General features: G+C 41.9%; 1 protein-coding gene across 1 annotated transcript in view; it reads left to right on the top strand.

Annotated features, from left to right (window-relative positions):
* Positions 1 to 16,964, top strand: part of LOC145341908 (uncharacterized) — an 81,500-nt gene that overhangs the window by 31,380 nt on the left and 33,156 nt on the right. The window contains exons 3-5 of the mRNA XM_080186991.1: positions 2,822 to 2,892; positions 11,019 to 11,081; positions 16,033 to 16,175. Of these exons, the coding sequence (XP_080043117.1) occupies positions 2,822 to 2,892; positions 11,019 to 11,081; positions 16,033 to 16,175 (277 nt within the window). The remainder of the gene's footprint in view (positions 1 to 2,821; positions 2,893 to 11,018; positions 11,082 to 16,032; positions 16,176 to 16,964) is intronic.

Below are 16,964 nucleotides of genomic sequence, written 5' to 3' on the forward strand. Positions count from 1 at the left end.
CTCGTAACTGAACTCCATGTCGAGTACTTACCATCAACCACCACCCTCTGTCTCCTATCTGCCAGCCAATTCCTGATCCAATTACCTAAATCACCCTCAATCCCATACATCTGTATTTTCTGCAGAAGGCTTCCATGGTGAACCTTATCAAACGCCTTACTAAAGTCCATATATACCACGTCAACTGCCTTACCCCCATCTACCTCTTTGGTCACTTTCCCAAAAAACTCAATAAGGTTAGTAAGGCACGACCTACCCTCCACAAAACCATGCTGACTATCTCCAATCAATTCATTACTCTCCAAATAACTATAAATCCTATCCCTAATAATTTTTTCTAAAACCTTACCCACAACAGAAGTAAGACTCACCGGTCTATAATTCCCGGGGAAGTCTCTGTTCCCCTTCTTAAACAATGGGACAACATTTGCTATTCTCCAATCTTCTGGCACTATACCTGTGACCAACGACGACCTGAAGATCAGAGCCAGAGGCTCTGCAATCGCCTCTCTTGCCTCCCAGAGAATCCTAGGGTAAATCCCGTCCGGCCCAGGGGACTTATCTATTTTCAAACCCTCAAGAATATCTAGCACATCCTCCATATCAACTGCAATACCGTCCAGTTTACAACCCTGTAACCCAGTGTTCTCCACAGCTACATTTATGTCCCCCTGCGTGAACACCGAAGAGAAATACTGGTTCAATGCCTCTCCAATCTCTTCCGGCTCCACACACAAATTCCCACTGCTGTCTCTAACTGGCCCCAATCTTGCCCTAACCAACCTTCTGTTCTTAACATATCTATAGAACGCCTTAGGATTCTCCTTAATCCTATCAGCCAAAGTCTTCTCATGTCCTCTTTTAGCCCTTCTTAACTCACTCTTTAACTCCCTCCTAGCCAATCTAAAGCTTTCTAGTGCACTACCTGAGCCCTCAAGTCTCATCCGGACATAAGCCTTCTTTTTCTTTTTAACCAGCGAACCAACTTTCTTAGTGCACCACGGTTCCCTAGCTCGACCAATTCCTCCTTGCCTGACAGGGACATACATATCAAGGACTCGCAGTAGCTGCTCCTTGAAAAAACACATTTCGGACGTTCCGAGACCCTGTAGTCTCCTAGTCCAACCTATGCTTCCTAATAGCCTCATAATTACCCTTCCCCCAGCTAAAACTACTGACCCGAGGTTCATGCCTATCCCTTTCCATCACTAAGGTGAACATAACCGAATTGTGGTCACTATCACCAAAATGCACACCAACTTCCAAGTCTAGCACCTGGTCTGGCTCATTTCCCAGCACCAAATCCAATATAGCCTCACCTCTAGTTGGCCTATCAATATACTGAGTCAAAAAACCTTCCTGCACGCTTTGCACAAAAACTGACCCCTCTAGACTTCTTGTAGACTTCTTACTGTCTTGTTAAGTTATTTACCATCCAACTTGACAGCAAGTCTCATAATTGTTGATTTGGTGACCTGTCTGCAGGGAAGAACTTGGCCCCTGTTTCTAACTCAGATTAATTTTGGCTTTGTGGTGATTATTTGCTGAATCCCGGCAGTGTTGTCATTTTATTTGTATTGCAGTAAGGTGAGGTGGCAAGTCCTGAGTTTGCTGCAGCCAGAATGGGGATTAAACCCTGTACTAGTTGTTTTAGTCTAATCCACACAGTAGCTATATAGGCAACTGAGCCAATCCATTTTCTACCAGCCATTGTATACAAGCATTCAAAACAATTTGGCAAGAAATGGCCATCAAGTTCATATTGGCTGGAACATCAAGCCTAAGCTTCCCACGATCTGATGCCATCACCCAAAGCTACATCTTGATGTCAACAGGGAAGAGATTCATTGGCCACAATGTCACCAAGGTGTTAATATTATTGAAGACCATTGCCAAGGCTATGGAAGTAGCTGTCCATTGTACTGCTTGTCTAGGCAAATTAATGCAAGTTGCATAAATTATTCCGTGACCATCCTCTTGCACGTTTTCGATCCATGCCTGCACTGATTTTATATTTCAAGATAAATACCAGATCATTTTATGTGCATTTACATTAGGAGTCCGTACATTTAGGTCATTCATCCATAACCAGAAGTGTAAGTATGGAATTTGCGATTGCTGACTTCACAATCATTGGGTTATAGTTGTAGACCATTTGACCCATTGTGTCTGTTCTGGCTCCTTGAAATATTTATATAATTTGACCCACTTCACTGCTCTTTCCCAGAGACTTGCAAATAACTCAATTTTACATATATTTCAATTCCCTTTTGAATATTGGTAACGAATCCACTTTGATCATCCCCGCAAGAACTATATTCCAGATTGTGACAACCGACTGTATGTAAAACAAAACTCCCCATTTTCCTCTGGCTGTTTTGTCAAATGTCCTAAATCTCTGTCCTCTGGGCAATGACCCTCCTAACATTCTTGTCCTGTTCTAGCAGTCAATGTAATAGCTATTCAGATGTACCTTTGTGTTTATGATCTGAAGCTGACTTACAAGCAGACTGATTCAACTTTTAAATATAAACTAAGGGAAGCATGGGTTTAGAATTTGCACTCCTCCATATAAGATAAACTATCAATACAAAAGTACTTTTCCCCATGTTAACCATTAAGTATTGTTCTTTGGTGAATAATGCATTTTTGATCTGAAAGGAATAACAGATTCCCAGTCATAATCAGTCTTTGGTCAAATCATTTGCATGTAGTTCTGATAAAATGCCAAAATAGAGCAAGAATTAGCTAAGTGCAATAATAAGTAGTCACACTCACTCCTAATATTGTCCCTTTTCCCCACATTCTTATTTTTGCACAGGGCACTGTGAGTTAACTCGCCTCCTGATATATTCCGGCTTCAATCCTAGGCAAGTGGATGGCTTTGGTCAGGTAAGAGCTTTTTTTCAAGTGCTCCACTTCCCACAACCACATTCATGCCTTTCCTTCGTACATTCCATACGGAATGACTACCTTTTGACTAACTTGCCCAAGGAGGGCATGTGGGGACACTAGGAATATCAGTGTTAGTAAGCTCTGCAAATATTGAGGGAGAAGCAGCAGAACTTGAGGATTTTAATGAAAGGACAGTAGGTTTAGTACCTATGTACCACTATTGTGTGTTTAGTGTTTTTAGTTCAAGAATCGAAGAGCTTGGAGGTAATGAAGTCCAAGTGTCAGGGAGAGAGTTCAAAACACCTGACGTGACATCAACACGAAGAAAGGTGCTGCTTGATAAGCAACTGGTGAGAGGCTTTTTTTTAATTCACAGGGCATGTCTTCAGTTTATTCCTGATATGGTTTAGATAGTTGTCCAATAAATAGAGGCCTGTCAAATGCACTTTGGGTGCTATGTGGAAACCCAGGAGACTTTTCACATCTGGGACAAATGCAAGCAGTAAGTGTTGTCAGCTGGAGGAATTCAAGTTCTGTGTTTTGGAGTTTGAACCTATTGTATCATGGCTATGCATCTGCAAGTCTACGATCTATTATCACAATTCCATTTCTAGAGGTGGTTACCCATAGCTTAAGAGATTTCAGACATAAAGAAAATGGGTGACTGCCAGGAGTTAAGAAGAACAGGGCAGGTTTTAAAAGATTCCCAGTGCATCTTGCTCTTTAACTGGTATTCAGTTAGGAATATTGGTTAGTGATGATCCCTCAAGAGAGTACAATCAGAGCAAAGTCATTAGCGTCAAATGTGACTCAGTTGTACATAGATGGATGAAGAAGGTCAGAAAATCATAGTGTTAGAGGTCTGTTCTTGTAAGAGAACAGACAAGCATTTCTGTGGCCACAGACATAATTCCAGGAGTGTATGTTATCTGAAGGTGTTAGAATGTAACCATTGGATCTGTTGTAGGTGACCAATGGTAAGAAGGTGTAAGGGTCAGTTGACCCAATAAATTATGTAACCAATGACAGAATGGTATGGTGGTCAGCTGACCAGCTGACTCAATAAGAAGCTGCTGACGTTTGTGGGAGGTTTAATGGCCCAGGGTGAGGACTCAAATGTTGGAGTAATGAAGTTTCTTTATTAAACTTTTTCTTTTGATTTATTAGTTGGAATAAGTCTTGTTTTATTTTCTTATTATTTATTTTATTGCCTGCAGCTGAAGAGTTCCTTCAGGTGGATTAGGGTGACACAGTGGTTAGCACTGCTGCCTCATAGCTCCAGGGACCTGGGTTCGATTCCTGGTTTGAGTCACTACCTGTGTGGAGTTTGCACATTCTCCCTGTGTCTGCGTGGGTTTCCTCCCAGATGCTCTGGTTTCCTCCCACAGTCCAAAGATGTGCCATTCATTCATGGTATATGTGCATTACTGATTGGGCCAGCATTTAGTGCCCAGTCCTGAGAGTCAACTACATTGCTGTGGGCAGGTTATGATATAGAGACCAGACCAAGTCAGGGTGACGGATTTCCTTCCCTAAAGGACATTGAAGGTAATTCCAGCTCTTTTAATTGAATTCAAATTTCACAATCTGCCATGGTGGGATTTAAATCCAGGTCCCCAGAGCATTACCCTAGGTCTCTGGAATCCTAATCCAGTGAGAATACCTCTCTTCCAGTGGTTCTCCATGAATAGTATAAATGCAGTTAAGGGGAAGCTAGACAAGCACATGAGGGAGAAAGGAATAGAGGGTTACAATAATAGACTTAGTTGACAAAAGATAGGAGATGGTGGCATAGTGATAGTGTTATTGGACTAGTAATCCAGAACTCCCGGCTACTGCTTTGGGGACATAAGTTGAAATCCTCCTATGGCTGCTGTTAAAGTTAAATTCAGTTAATAAATCTGGAATGTAAAGACATTACCTGACTTGCGTGTGACTCCAGTCCCACTGCAATTTGGTTGACACTTACCTGCCCTCAGCAATGACCTAGCAAGTCAGTTCAAGGACAATTAAGGCTTGGCAACAAATGCTGGACTTGTCAGTGATGGCCACATTCCATGAAAGAATAAATTTTAAAAGGAGGCTTGAGTGGAGCAAACACTAGTTGGGCCAAATGACCTGTTTTTTTGCTGTCTATTCCATGTATCTTATGCATTTATAAAGAAAAGGATTAATTAAGGGATGGATTTGTTAAGGAAAGGTTGTGTCTGACTAATATGGTTGATTGGATCTTTTGAGGAGCTAACATATGATATCGTGCTGCAATATCTAGTCATGAATGGTGATGGACAATTAAACAACTAACTGGAGGTGGAGAATCCAAAAACACAATGACAAGGGAGCACATTGCATCAGTGCAAAAGACAAGATTGAAGCACTTGCAGATATCTTCAGCAAGAAGTGCTGAGTGGATGATCCATCACGGCCTCGTTCTAAGGTCCCCAGCATCACAGATGTCAATCTTCAAGCCATTCAATTCACTCAACGCGATATCAACAAAAGACTGAAGATACTGGATAAAGCAAAAGCAATGGACGCTAACAACATCCAACTATTGTACTGAAGCCTTGTGCCTCAGAATTAGCTGTGGTCCCAGCCAAACATCTACCTGACAGTCTAGAAAATTTGTCCTGGTATGTTCTGTCTACAAAAAGCAGGATGAATCCAGTCCAGCCAATTACCACTCCATCATTCTACTCTCATCATCAAAAAGCAATGGAAGATATCATCAATGGAGTGCACTGCCTGGAGGTTTGTGAAGGAAGGTTCAGTTGAGGTATTCATTCAGATTAGATCCTTTTTTTTTACAGAGATGATATGCAGGGTAAAGACAGGGGAGTGGCACTAAGTCATAATGCTCATTTGGAGGGCCAGTGCAGACACGATGGGCTCAATGGCATCCTTCATGTGCTATAACAATTCTGTGATTTCTGTGATCATCAGTGCTATGAACCAATTTACACACCAGTGGCCCACTCATCAATGCTCAGTTTGAGTTGTGCCGGGCCACTCAACTCATTACGGTCTTGGTCCAATCATGAACAGAAGAGCTGAATTCCAGAGGTGAGCTGAGCATTACTGTCCTTGACATCAAAACATCATTTGACCACATTTTGCATCAAATTTGCTTACATATCTTGGAAGCCACTTCTGTAGATCAGCGGGCATTTATACCACCTAAACATTGGGCACCAGGTGAGGTCAATTTCTTGACATTGTGCTTGAAATACAACTTTTTTAGGCAAATTTAAATGTAGTAGTTTTGATGGGGCCCAATGGGATATAAAGTTAGATAAAATTTGACACTTCCTTCCAGTTCCTATTTAAGCAGTGGCCACCTGAGTTAGGTTTTTTTCTCCTTTATTCTGAGCGACAGCAATATTGATTGCAACATGTGAACTGCACCTAAAGAATTGATGTCAAATTAATACTGAGCAAATTAATCATGAGTCAAGCCTCTATAGCAATGATCCAGGCTAGATGCCAAAGGGCAAAATTGCCTGTGGAAAAAGTTAAAGGAGGGTTGAAAAGGACAGCCACAAACACTGCACAGGACATAATTAAAACTGTCTCCTTTGGAAAGATATGATAGCAAAAAGAAAATAATGTAGTGTGACATTAAAACTGAAAATTTAAGAGCTGATTTAAGGTTTAGGCTTTGAGACAGACATTTAACACCAGGAACAGAGGTTTTGTTTTGGGGGAAAAAAAAGGTTTGAAATCTACATCAAGGGTAGAATTTTCCCACCCTGTCCATCACAGGAATCGTAGTGGGTGGGATATGGACCATGCAAAGATCCGTTGACCTCGGCAGAATTTTCTGGCTTTGGCACTAGTGCAGCTGCAAAATCCCACCCCAGATGCTCACAAATCACTTCTCATGTCAGCATTTAAATCTCATATGTCCTTGACAGCCTGGCACAAGTTTATTCACTTCTGGGACATGGACATCACTGGCTAGCCAGCATTTATTGCCCATTCCTCACTGCCTTTGTTCAGGGGGCAGTTGAGAGCCAACCCCATTGCTGTGGCTCTGGAGACACATGTAGGCCAGACCAGGTAAGGACAGCAGATTTCCTTCTCTAAAGAACATTAGTGAACCAGATGGGTTTTTCTGACAATCGATAATGGTTTCATGATCATCAGATTTTTTTTTAATGGAATTCAGATTCCACCATCTGCCATGGCGGGATTTGAAACCAGGTCTCCAGAATTCGAGCTGAGTTTCTGGATTAATAGTCTAGCGACAGTAGGGTGTTGAGGAGAGTTACAGAACACAGAGATCTAGGGGTACAGCTTCATAGCTCCTTGAAAGTGGAGTAACAAGTGGTGAAGAAGGCACTCAGCATTCTTGGTCTCATTGGTCAGAATATTGAATACAGGAGTTGAGATGTCTTGTTGAAGTTGTACGAGACATTGGTAAGGCCACACTTGGAATATTGTGTACAGTTCTGGTCACCCAGCATGGACAAGTTCGGCTGAAGGGCCTGTTTCCATGCTGTAAACCTCTATGACTCTATGATAACACCACTAGGCCAGCACCTGCCCTACTAGTGAAGTAGGGGAGTGTTAACGTAGTACAAGTTAGATTTCAAAATAAAACCTGTCACGTATTTTGAACGCTAAATAATCTTTATTGTCCTTCTTTAAAATTTCTGCTGAGAACATACATAATCTGTGATGCGTTGAAGGAATTTGATTGTGTCAATTCAAATGAATGTTTTGTTACATATTTGCAAAGAAATGAAACTATTCCCGTAACATTGCTTAGATAACAAAGTAAGCTTTTCACACCCACTTTTTCGCTGAAGTGTACTTTGAGCTAAAAATCTATTTTGTTCACAAACAGTTCGTGTTTATTTAGTTTTAGAATATATTTGTACTTAATACATAGATGCAAACTATTTGATCATCACTGGTATACTTTAATATGCGTGCCAGGAATTTATCCGCCAGAAGCTGTTAAGCTTGAAGTTTTACTGTCTAGTGGTTAAAATGGTCCTAACTAAAAGGGATCCTAAAAATTGCAACCTGACAGTGTCTGTGTTTCTGCTGTGCTCATTTAAGAACAGCAAGCATTAATGCCCTTCGTCTCACCTTACTGCACTGGTGAATATAGTCTCTCCTGTTTCAACTTGCTGTCCGGGGATTGGTCAGACTAAGGATTCCTTTTCAGTTCCATTTCCGTTCCCACCGGACACCAAAGGGGGCTGATTAATGGGCTTTGACGAGCAATGTGTCAAATGTCTCCACTGACACCACATAAACGGGAATCTAACTATCATGTGGCCTATGTATGTGTTTCAGAGCATAGGTTATGACCTTCACTGAACAAGATACAATTAACAAATTGTGAATGGTTGTACAGTTGAGTAATTATGAGAAAATGCTCCAGCACTGGAGGTCCTGAGATTCTGTGTAATAAAGCCACCAACATTCAATTGTTTTATTGACATTGCTTAATGGAGATCTTTATCCACACATTAAGTGTAAGAAACGTTATTTTTCATGTAGCAGCTAATGGTTTTCATATAAAATATGACTTCAACAGATACAGGCATTTGACAGTAAAATAGTTTGGTCTCAGCTCTATATAGGTAAGGGTAGAGAGTTGATTAATTTTTAAATGCAGATGCCTAGTGTATACAATGATAGTGTTAGCTGTCCAAGCCCTTTATCTTAGAAAAATGTTTTGTGCAGACAGTGCAGCAGAAGGTTTTGCACACAGCTGTTTGCATTGGCATACAGGCCCAAGTTTATTAAAAATAGAATCCTCTTTCATGCCTAGAGAATAAATGGTGTTTTCAAATGCAGTAATATTATCCCAAAGACTGCTGAAAGAAAAGACATTTTCCATTTTGTAAGTTTTCAGCTTATGTACAGTAATGCAAAATGAAACATTTTCAGAACCCATTCACCATGGACACAAATCCCATTAGGCTGCTAACACAAATATGGCTGCTAACTCAATAAGATATTTGAAGTACTGGTAAAAATCTACAAAAATATTGTGAGAGCTGAAATAGTAAAATTTGCACACAGGTAAAGAATGCAAACCTTGCAACTGTTTTCTACTACTCAGTGTTTGATATGCTGGTATGAAATTCCTCTACCTCCTTTTTCATTGGAGATATTAACACATTTATTTTAAACAGGGCAAACAACTCTGTTCAATCATGGAAGAATGTCACTGAGTGTTCAGATGCATAGGACTACGGTGTCAACCCAGCAGGGAGCTAACTGGATCAGATTAGTTGCCAATTTTACATCCTCACAGTTGGACAGATAGGGTGTAAAATAGGCTGCCAAATCACCAATGTTAGCTTACCACCAGAAAGGTTAAATAAAAATGAACCGCTCCATTTATGATGCCCTCAAAATTTTGTTGGATAGTGAGATAATATAAATTATTTGTATGAATACATGTCTTGCACTTATCCAAACATAAAAAGACATAGGAAGGTTAAGTTGACAAGTACACACTATTATTTGGAATTTTTCCCCCGCTTAGTACCTGGCAAATCAATACAATGAATACAATGATTCATTTCCAATAAAATTTAAAACTGGGGCTGCAGAGCCACATCCAATTATATAACACAAAGCCTCCCCCTCACCCCCCACAATTATTTATGGGAACCTAATTCCAACATATTTGAAACAGATTCCGAAGGTGGATTTTCTAGCCACGCTCACCCCAATGCCGGAAAATCCTGCCCAAGGTCAACGGACCATTGCATGGTCCATGTCCCACCCACTACGATTCCCATGGTGAGTGGGACAGGAAAATTCCATTCCAAGTGGCAAAATTGTGATTTGGATTATGAAATACAATCAGATTATAGCTAAAGAAGAAAATCAGCCTTTCATATGCATAAAACGTTTTCTGATATAAAAGAGAATCGGGATAGCTAAGTATAAGTGGTATGACAGGACGGTTCCTCTTCCTGGCCTGGCCACCTTGAACAAATCCATCCTGGTAAGAGTTCCTTTGAGCAGAGTGACAGGGATGACCTGCTTTAACCACAATTATAATGCTGGATTTTCATCCTAACAGTGGATAGATGGAGTTTAGAAACTTGGCATGCCCGCATTCGGAGTAGGTGCCTGCAAAGGCAGGATTTCTGTTTTGGGAAGATGGGTGGTGATGTCTAGAGTCAGGCCCTTCACCCTGGGAAAGAATTAGGGCACAGCCACAGGAGTTTCCAGAATGCCTATGCAAATTGGTTAAAAGACACTGGTACTCTGAAACTTTATTCTAAGAATGCAAGTTGAGGCTTGACTAAGAACCCAGACATCCAAAGTCAGTTGAAACAGCTGTGCCCAAGGGAAAGTATTGCTTGATTGACAGCTCTTTTTCTGTAATCCTTTCTGTCAATTTCACAACATTTACACAATGTAAAGAGGTGTGAAGTTATTATAGTTTCTGCTATATTGCCATGGAGGGTATGTGGGGCCATGTGGATAGAGGTGCATGGTTGGCATTTTGAGTATGAGGGACCATGGAGGGATGGTGAGTGGAGGAGCATTGATTAGCAAGTGGATAAGAACCTTTTGGACTTACCTTTTAAATGGTTTCCTCATTTAAACTGTGGTTCATGACACTGCTGAGAGGCAGTGAACCATGAGTTCTTGAAGAGCTGGCCCAAATCAATGAAAACTGTGGCGGCCTAGAAGATGCCCACCTCTGCTATGGTGTCAGCCAGTTAGATAGTTCAGGATGCGGGCTCGCAATATGCGCCAGCTTGTACCATTAACCCATGCTGATGAAATTTAGGGGTGCCAGGCATTTCAGAATCAGGTTCCAGATGCCATTTTTCAAATGATAGTCTCTCCGACTCCATGAAAATCCAGCTCATAACGTTGGTCCGCTGATTGAAAATTACTTCCATATTGGAAAGACTGTTACGTACTTATATGTAGCGAGGGAAGAGGGCTGGGGTCAATCAATGCAAGGCAGTGCTGCAGAGTGCATAGGATCCAAAAAAGCCTGATTTAGTGGTTGGGAAGTTCTCTGTGCGTCGGCGAAAAACAAACTTACTCTAAAACAGTTTAAAAAAAAAGAAACTCGAGCAACAAATTATCAGATAAATTAAACTACTACGTACATTTTTGTTTTCCAGACACCGTTGCATTTGGCTGTCCTTAGCGGAGATCTCCTCACAGTCCAACTGCTCTGTGAACAAGTAAGTTAAAAGGATAGAAGTATTTCCTGTGTTGCAGTTTGTGTTAAAGCTACTCACAGTGGTTTCTCAAACATTTGGATGAGTTCAGGTCATTGTATCTGATGGAATGACATTCAGTAATGTGATTTAGTATCTGTTAGAAAAAGAAATGAACCTTCTTGCAGTAGAAGATATTATAGTGCTCAAATTTGAAAAAAGAAATTACGAAAGTTAGTGAACCAATCCAAGCAGTTTTTTAGCATTTAAGATCAAAAGCATGTGCTGGGTTAATGGTGCAACCCAGATCCTGAGGTAAATATATACTAAATATTATTATTTCTTCACCTACTTCTAGGTGGAAGTGATTCACTTATAACTGGGAAGTTGTGCACTGTGGCACTTCATTAGGCAGCTTCATCAAAAATGTGACCAGCATAGAAATGAAGGAACTGAGAACTGGACAAGAGTCGAGAGTAGCCACTGTCATTCAGACCAGATGGGTGTCATCTGACATCTACTTTTGTATTGAAAATAAATCTAACTCATTAAGAAATGTTGTTGATTATCTTCAAGAAATCAGTACGACTGATGATCCTGCAACCTATTGCTGGAGGGATGATCCCTGATTTGCCCATGCTGCCAGCAACTTAGTCAGCTAAGGATCGGAGCACCATTTTTAAAGATCACCCCAATGCAGGGAGAGCAAAGGAGTTCACACTGGAAGCGCCCCATCCCTCCATCCCTGCACACTCCCAACATTGCCCCATGGCATTCCCCCTAGCACTTACTCCTGTCCAGGCACTACCTGGGCACTGCCCCCGGTACTTCCCCCACCACTGACTCTCCATTATTGCTCAGGCACTGCCCCCATCACTGGCTGGGTAATGCCCAGGCACAACCCTCCCCTTCCTGAGTGCTGCGCTCATCTGAGCTCCCCAAGAGGTCTGCTTGCCAGGTGCATGCCTTGGGAGACCAGTCATGATTCACGTCATTCTGCCATCATGCTGATGTGGATGGATTCTCTATTGAGGGAATGATTCAGGCATCAGGTTATGATAATTAGTTTAAAGTTCATTATTTTAGTTATAATTAGTTTAATTACAAGTTTATTACATGTCAATATATTTAAACAATGTTCTCGACGTTGAACATTGGGAAATGCTGCCTGGGGGATAGGAAAAACCGTGTCATGCATTTATGTTGACCAAAAACATGACTTTGCATTTCCCAGAATGTTTTTCACACCTGTCGCTGAACCAGCCCAACGTGAACAGGAGTAGAAAATCCCAGCTTATGTCTCAGTTCTCCATTGTGGCTTCATAGCACATTTCCTTATCTCATCCCCTTCAGCTCTACAAACAAGGCTGACAAATAAAAAATGTTGGCCAAACCAGGAATATAGGGGGTGATTCTCCCGGCCCACTGTACTACTCGAACAGCACAGCGGGCCGGGAGATACCAGTGGGGGGGCCTGTAGTCGGATTCATGACCGGTGTCCAGCTGCTCACGACATTCCCAGGCCTTAGTTTTTAACATAATCAGCTTCATGCCGGAAATCAGTGCGAGGCTGATTATAATATTCAAATTCACATTTCAATATGATTTTCTGTATTGTGCAGTATATCATGCTATCTTTCGGGCTTGCTAATGTCTCTCACCCCGCCAGGAGAGGTGGCAAACATTAGCGAGCCCAAAAGATTAAAGATTTAATCCGCACTTCCGGGGTCCCTGTTAATGGGGACCAGGTATAATCATCATGCTGATGGGGACAGAGGCCATTGTGATCCCCTCAGGGGGTCAGGGAAAGGGGGTTTGCTCTTTGGGTAGTGCCAGCCTGGCATTGGCAGCCTGGCACCCTGGCTCTGCCCACTGAGCACCAGGCAGTGTCAAGTGGACAGGACCTGACGAGGGACAGGACCTACTGTGATTGGTGGGGGGCCCACTTTGCACTCTGTATTAGGGATCGGTAGAGTTGGGAAAGAGGGGATGATTGGGGCTGGATATGGGAGCAGGGTTTGGGTTGGAGATGAGGGGGGGGTTTGGCTGGACATGGGGTGGAGGAGGTCTTGGAGGCTGGTGATCAGGAGTGTGTGGGGTTCATGGAGGCCACCAATAAAGCCGGGTGGTCTGGAGAGGCAACCAGGAAGCTGGTGATCTGGAGGCCAGCGATTGGTGGGGGGGTGCATATGCACCAATTTCTCCACTGACAGATTGGCGTATGCACAATGGCCCATTCAGCAGCTAATGCCGACCTGTTGAGCGGGTTCAGGCACCACCCCCCCCACCCCCCGCCCCACACAATCCCATTATAGACTCTGTAACAAACATTGTAATCCACTCAGCTTCCCCAAAAACCAGGCTGGGAAAGCTCCCGTATTCCTGCCCATGAGGCACTTAATTTATTTTGGGAGAATTGCCGGCATACTGTTTAATATTGGCACAAGCCCCCCACAACCAGAATCTGAAGGTATATTGTGAAGCAAGACCAGACCAAACAATTTTTCTGTTTTAGTATGAACGTAAGGAAAGGATGTTCCACCTTAGGAGGAATTCCATTGACAAATTATGGATTTTTAAAAATCAAAACACATTTTATTCATAACACAGTTAACGATAACTCTGACAAGATGAAGCAGTTTAACTCTTAACCATTGAGCAAACTTTAAACATGAAAAGAAACAACTCTTAATTTCTAACTTATCGCTATGTAAGTTCCAAGTAAGGAATAGTCTTGCCATATACTTAAACCCACTTTAAATGCAATTAGCAAACTCAGGCATACTTGCTATAAAATGTGATAATAGCCATGAAGGTTTCAGAGAGAGAGAAGAAGAGAGATCCCCCCACTTCTAGTATCACATGACTATTTGATCCTGTATACCTAACTCAACTTCCATTACTTTAATCAAAAAAAGTCCTCTGTAGTTGTAACCAAAAAGCTATTAGTTTCATTCTAAGTAAACATGACAAGATTAAAATGAGTAGTTATCCTGCTTTCCAGCATCTGCTGCATTCCCTCCAAACATACCAACAGATTTTAAAAAACACAATTTTATAGACTGTGTACCTTGCCAAAGTCTAAATATTTCCCATCTTGTGGGCAGATCAAAACCAGGCACAATCTTCTAACAGAGATTTAATCGAGGCCTTGTGGGGGTCGGTTTAGCTCAGCTGGCTGAAAATTAGTTAGAGATGCAGAGCAAAGCCAACAGCATGGATTCAGTTTCTGTGCCAGCTGAGGATATTCATGAAAGCCCCACCTTCTCAGCCATGTCCCTTGCCTCAGGCATGGTGATCCTTGGGTTAAATCACCACTAGTCACAACCTCTGGTTCTCTGGGATTATGGTGACTTTACCTTTTTTAATCAAGGACTTGTGCAAAGATGAAATAGAATTGACGCACGGTAGCACAGTGGTTAGCACTGCTGCTTCACAGCTCCAGGGTCCTGGGTTCAATTCCCGGCTCAGGTCACTGTGTGGAGGTTGCATGTTCTCCTCGTGTCTTCATGGGTTTCCTCTGGGTGCTCCGGTTTCCTCCCACAGTCCAAACATGTGCAGGTTAGGTTGATTGGCCATGCTAAGAAATTGCCCCTTAGTGTCCAGGGATGCGTAAGTTAGATGGATTAGTGGGTATAATATGGGGGTAGGGCCTGGGTGGGATTGTGGTCGGTGCAGACTTGATGGGCCGAAGGGCCTCTTTCTGCACTGTAGGGTTCTATGATGATTCAATTCTTTGCAGTGAATTGTCCTGCGGCTATCAGCCATTTGCTTCAGCTATAGCTGCATATGACATGAATCTTAATAAAAATCATGGGTGGGATCTTCTGGCCGCACTCGCCTTGAGACTGGAAAATCCCACCCAAGGACCATGCAAAGGTTCGTTGACCATATCCCACCTGCTATAATCCCTGTGGTGGGCCGGATGGGTAAATTCCACCCCATATCTTTTTCTTTCAACACTCATTTCGATTTTGTTTCCTGTTGGCTGCATGTGTATTTAGCATGTATGAATCCCATTAGGATCCTAAGTGCACCAAAATTAAGAAAACCTAATACAAAATTCACGGTTGGATGGAGAGTAGTTTGTGAAATGGAAAAATTATTGACTTTCTCAGGAGACTGTGGCTTTAAGGTTCGCGTGTGAACAGATACTGCTGGGTCGTTCAATGCGAGTATTGTATTGTATCTAGCAGGTGCTATTCTTTCCGATTTGCTTTAGTGGAATCAGTTTTGGGCATGTCATCAAATGTTACAATAATCCAGCTAAATGCCTGGAGCAGTTGAACGCCTGACTACCAGGAATCAGTCTTGAATGTTATTTCCATTTTTGCTAGCATTTGTTAGTTTAAGTACATTTATACGTCATTTTATATAATTCAATGTTTACTTACACTAAAACTTGTCATGCGTACAACATGAAACACCTCAGAGATCAGTTGTGGCCCTCAAAACCTACCCTGTTACCCAACTGCAGGTAGAACTATTGGAAAGTCTGTAAACAAACACAAATGGGAACAGCGTTGAGATGATTTATTAAAAAATGGAATTTTAATTGCAATTTATTTATTTTCTCATGGGTTATGTGTGTTCCTGGCAAGGCCAGCATTTATTGTCCATGCCCTTGAACTGAGTGGCTTGCATTGCTGTAGGTCTGGAGTCACATGTAGGCCAGACCTGGTAAGGATGACAGATTTCTTGAAAAGACATTAGTAAACCAGGTGGATTTTCACAACCACCGATGATATTTGTCAGAGTCACCATTACTGAGACCAGCTTTATTAACTGAGTTTAAACCCTACCAGCCACCACAGGGAGATTTGAACCCACATTCTCAAAGTATTAGTCTTGGTCTCTAGGTTACTAGTGCAATGATGTCACCACTACATCACCATCTCCCCAGTTACCATGCATAGTTTTCATTGTACCATTGTCATCTTGTAAATCTTTAAATTATTTTTCTTCCATATTGCAGAATGGTGTAGAATTAGAAACTGAGGATATAAGTGGGAACACGCCTTTGAAACTTGCAAGAGGCCACCAGTATATAGATATCGTTGTATATTTAGAAAATACCATCGGTCAATCAAAACGTCTGATTCCAAAGTTTAACTGGAGGTAATGTAAAACAATTAAGTTGCATTTTTTTTTAAAACATATTACACAATTCCCTGGAGACACAGGGACAAATCTTCCAATGGCTCACACCGGCAGTATCTTTCAGTCCTACCAGCAGGAGGTGGATTAATTGGGCAATCCAATTGATAGCGGGGAGACCAGAAGGTCCCATCACCATAAAATAGCAGGTTGCCTCCTGCATTGAGAAACGTGCCATGGGATAGCCAGACAATTTCGCCTTCAGCTTCAAAAACATGTGTTACATTGGGCAATGATGAAATATTTAGAGTTGACTAGACTATTCTTGCAAGGTGAAACTTTAAAGAATATTTGCCATCTCAACATAAACATACTGGAAAACAGCCATCTTTGTAACTAAGCCCCTGGTGACATTAACTACAGTTTGTGCAATATAACTGCACAAAGAGACATCGGATGTAGGGAGGAAGGTGGTTCAGAACCACCTTTTGAGGACAAATCTGTGATGGTAAACAATACGCATAGGAAAATGTTGCTTCGTTTTATGAAAAAGCAAGTTCACAATATGATGGGGGAGGGAAAAGTGATGGGGGGGAGATGCTTACAAAGGCTATAAACAGTCCCATTTCTGATTTTGCTGCTTTGCATGTTCCACTGGACTACTGCAGAGTCAAGTGTCCTCTGTGATGTCCTGCGGCTGCATGGTGTGGGGGTGATGGCAGAAGCTGCTGTGACCTTTCCAGTCAGAGAGTAAAGTCAGAGATAAGCTAGCAAAGCAAAGTCAGGATAATGTTTTATTAAAATGAGCAA

Source organism: Carcharhinus amblyrhynchos, chromosome 1, assembly GCF_965287045.1.
Source record: "Carcharhinus amblyrhynchos chromosome 1, sCarAmb.v2.hapA, whole genome shotgun sequence".
In the NCBI taxonomy this organism is placed as follows: domain Eukaryota; kingdom Metazoa; phylum Chordata; class Chondrichthyes; order Carcharhiniformes; family Carcharhinidae; genus Carcharhinus; species Carcharhinus amblyrhynchos.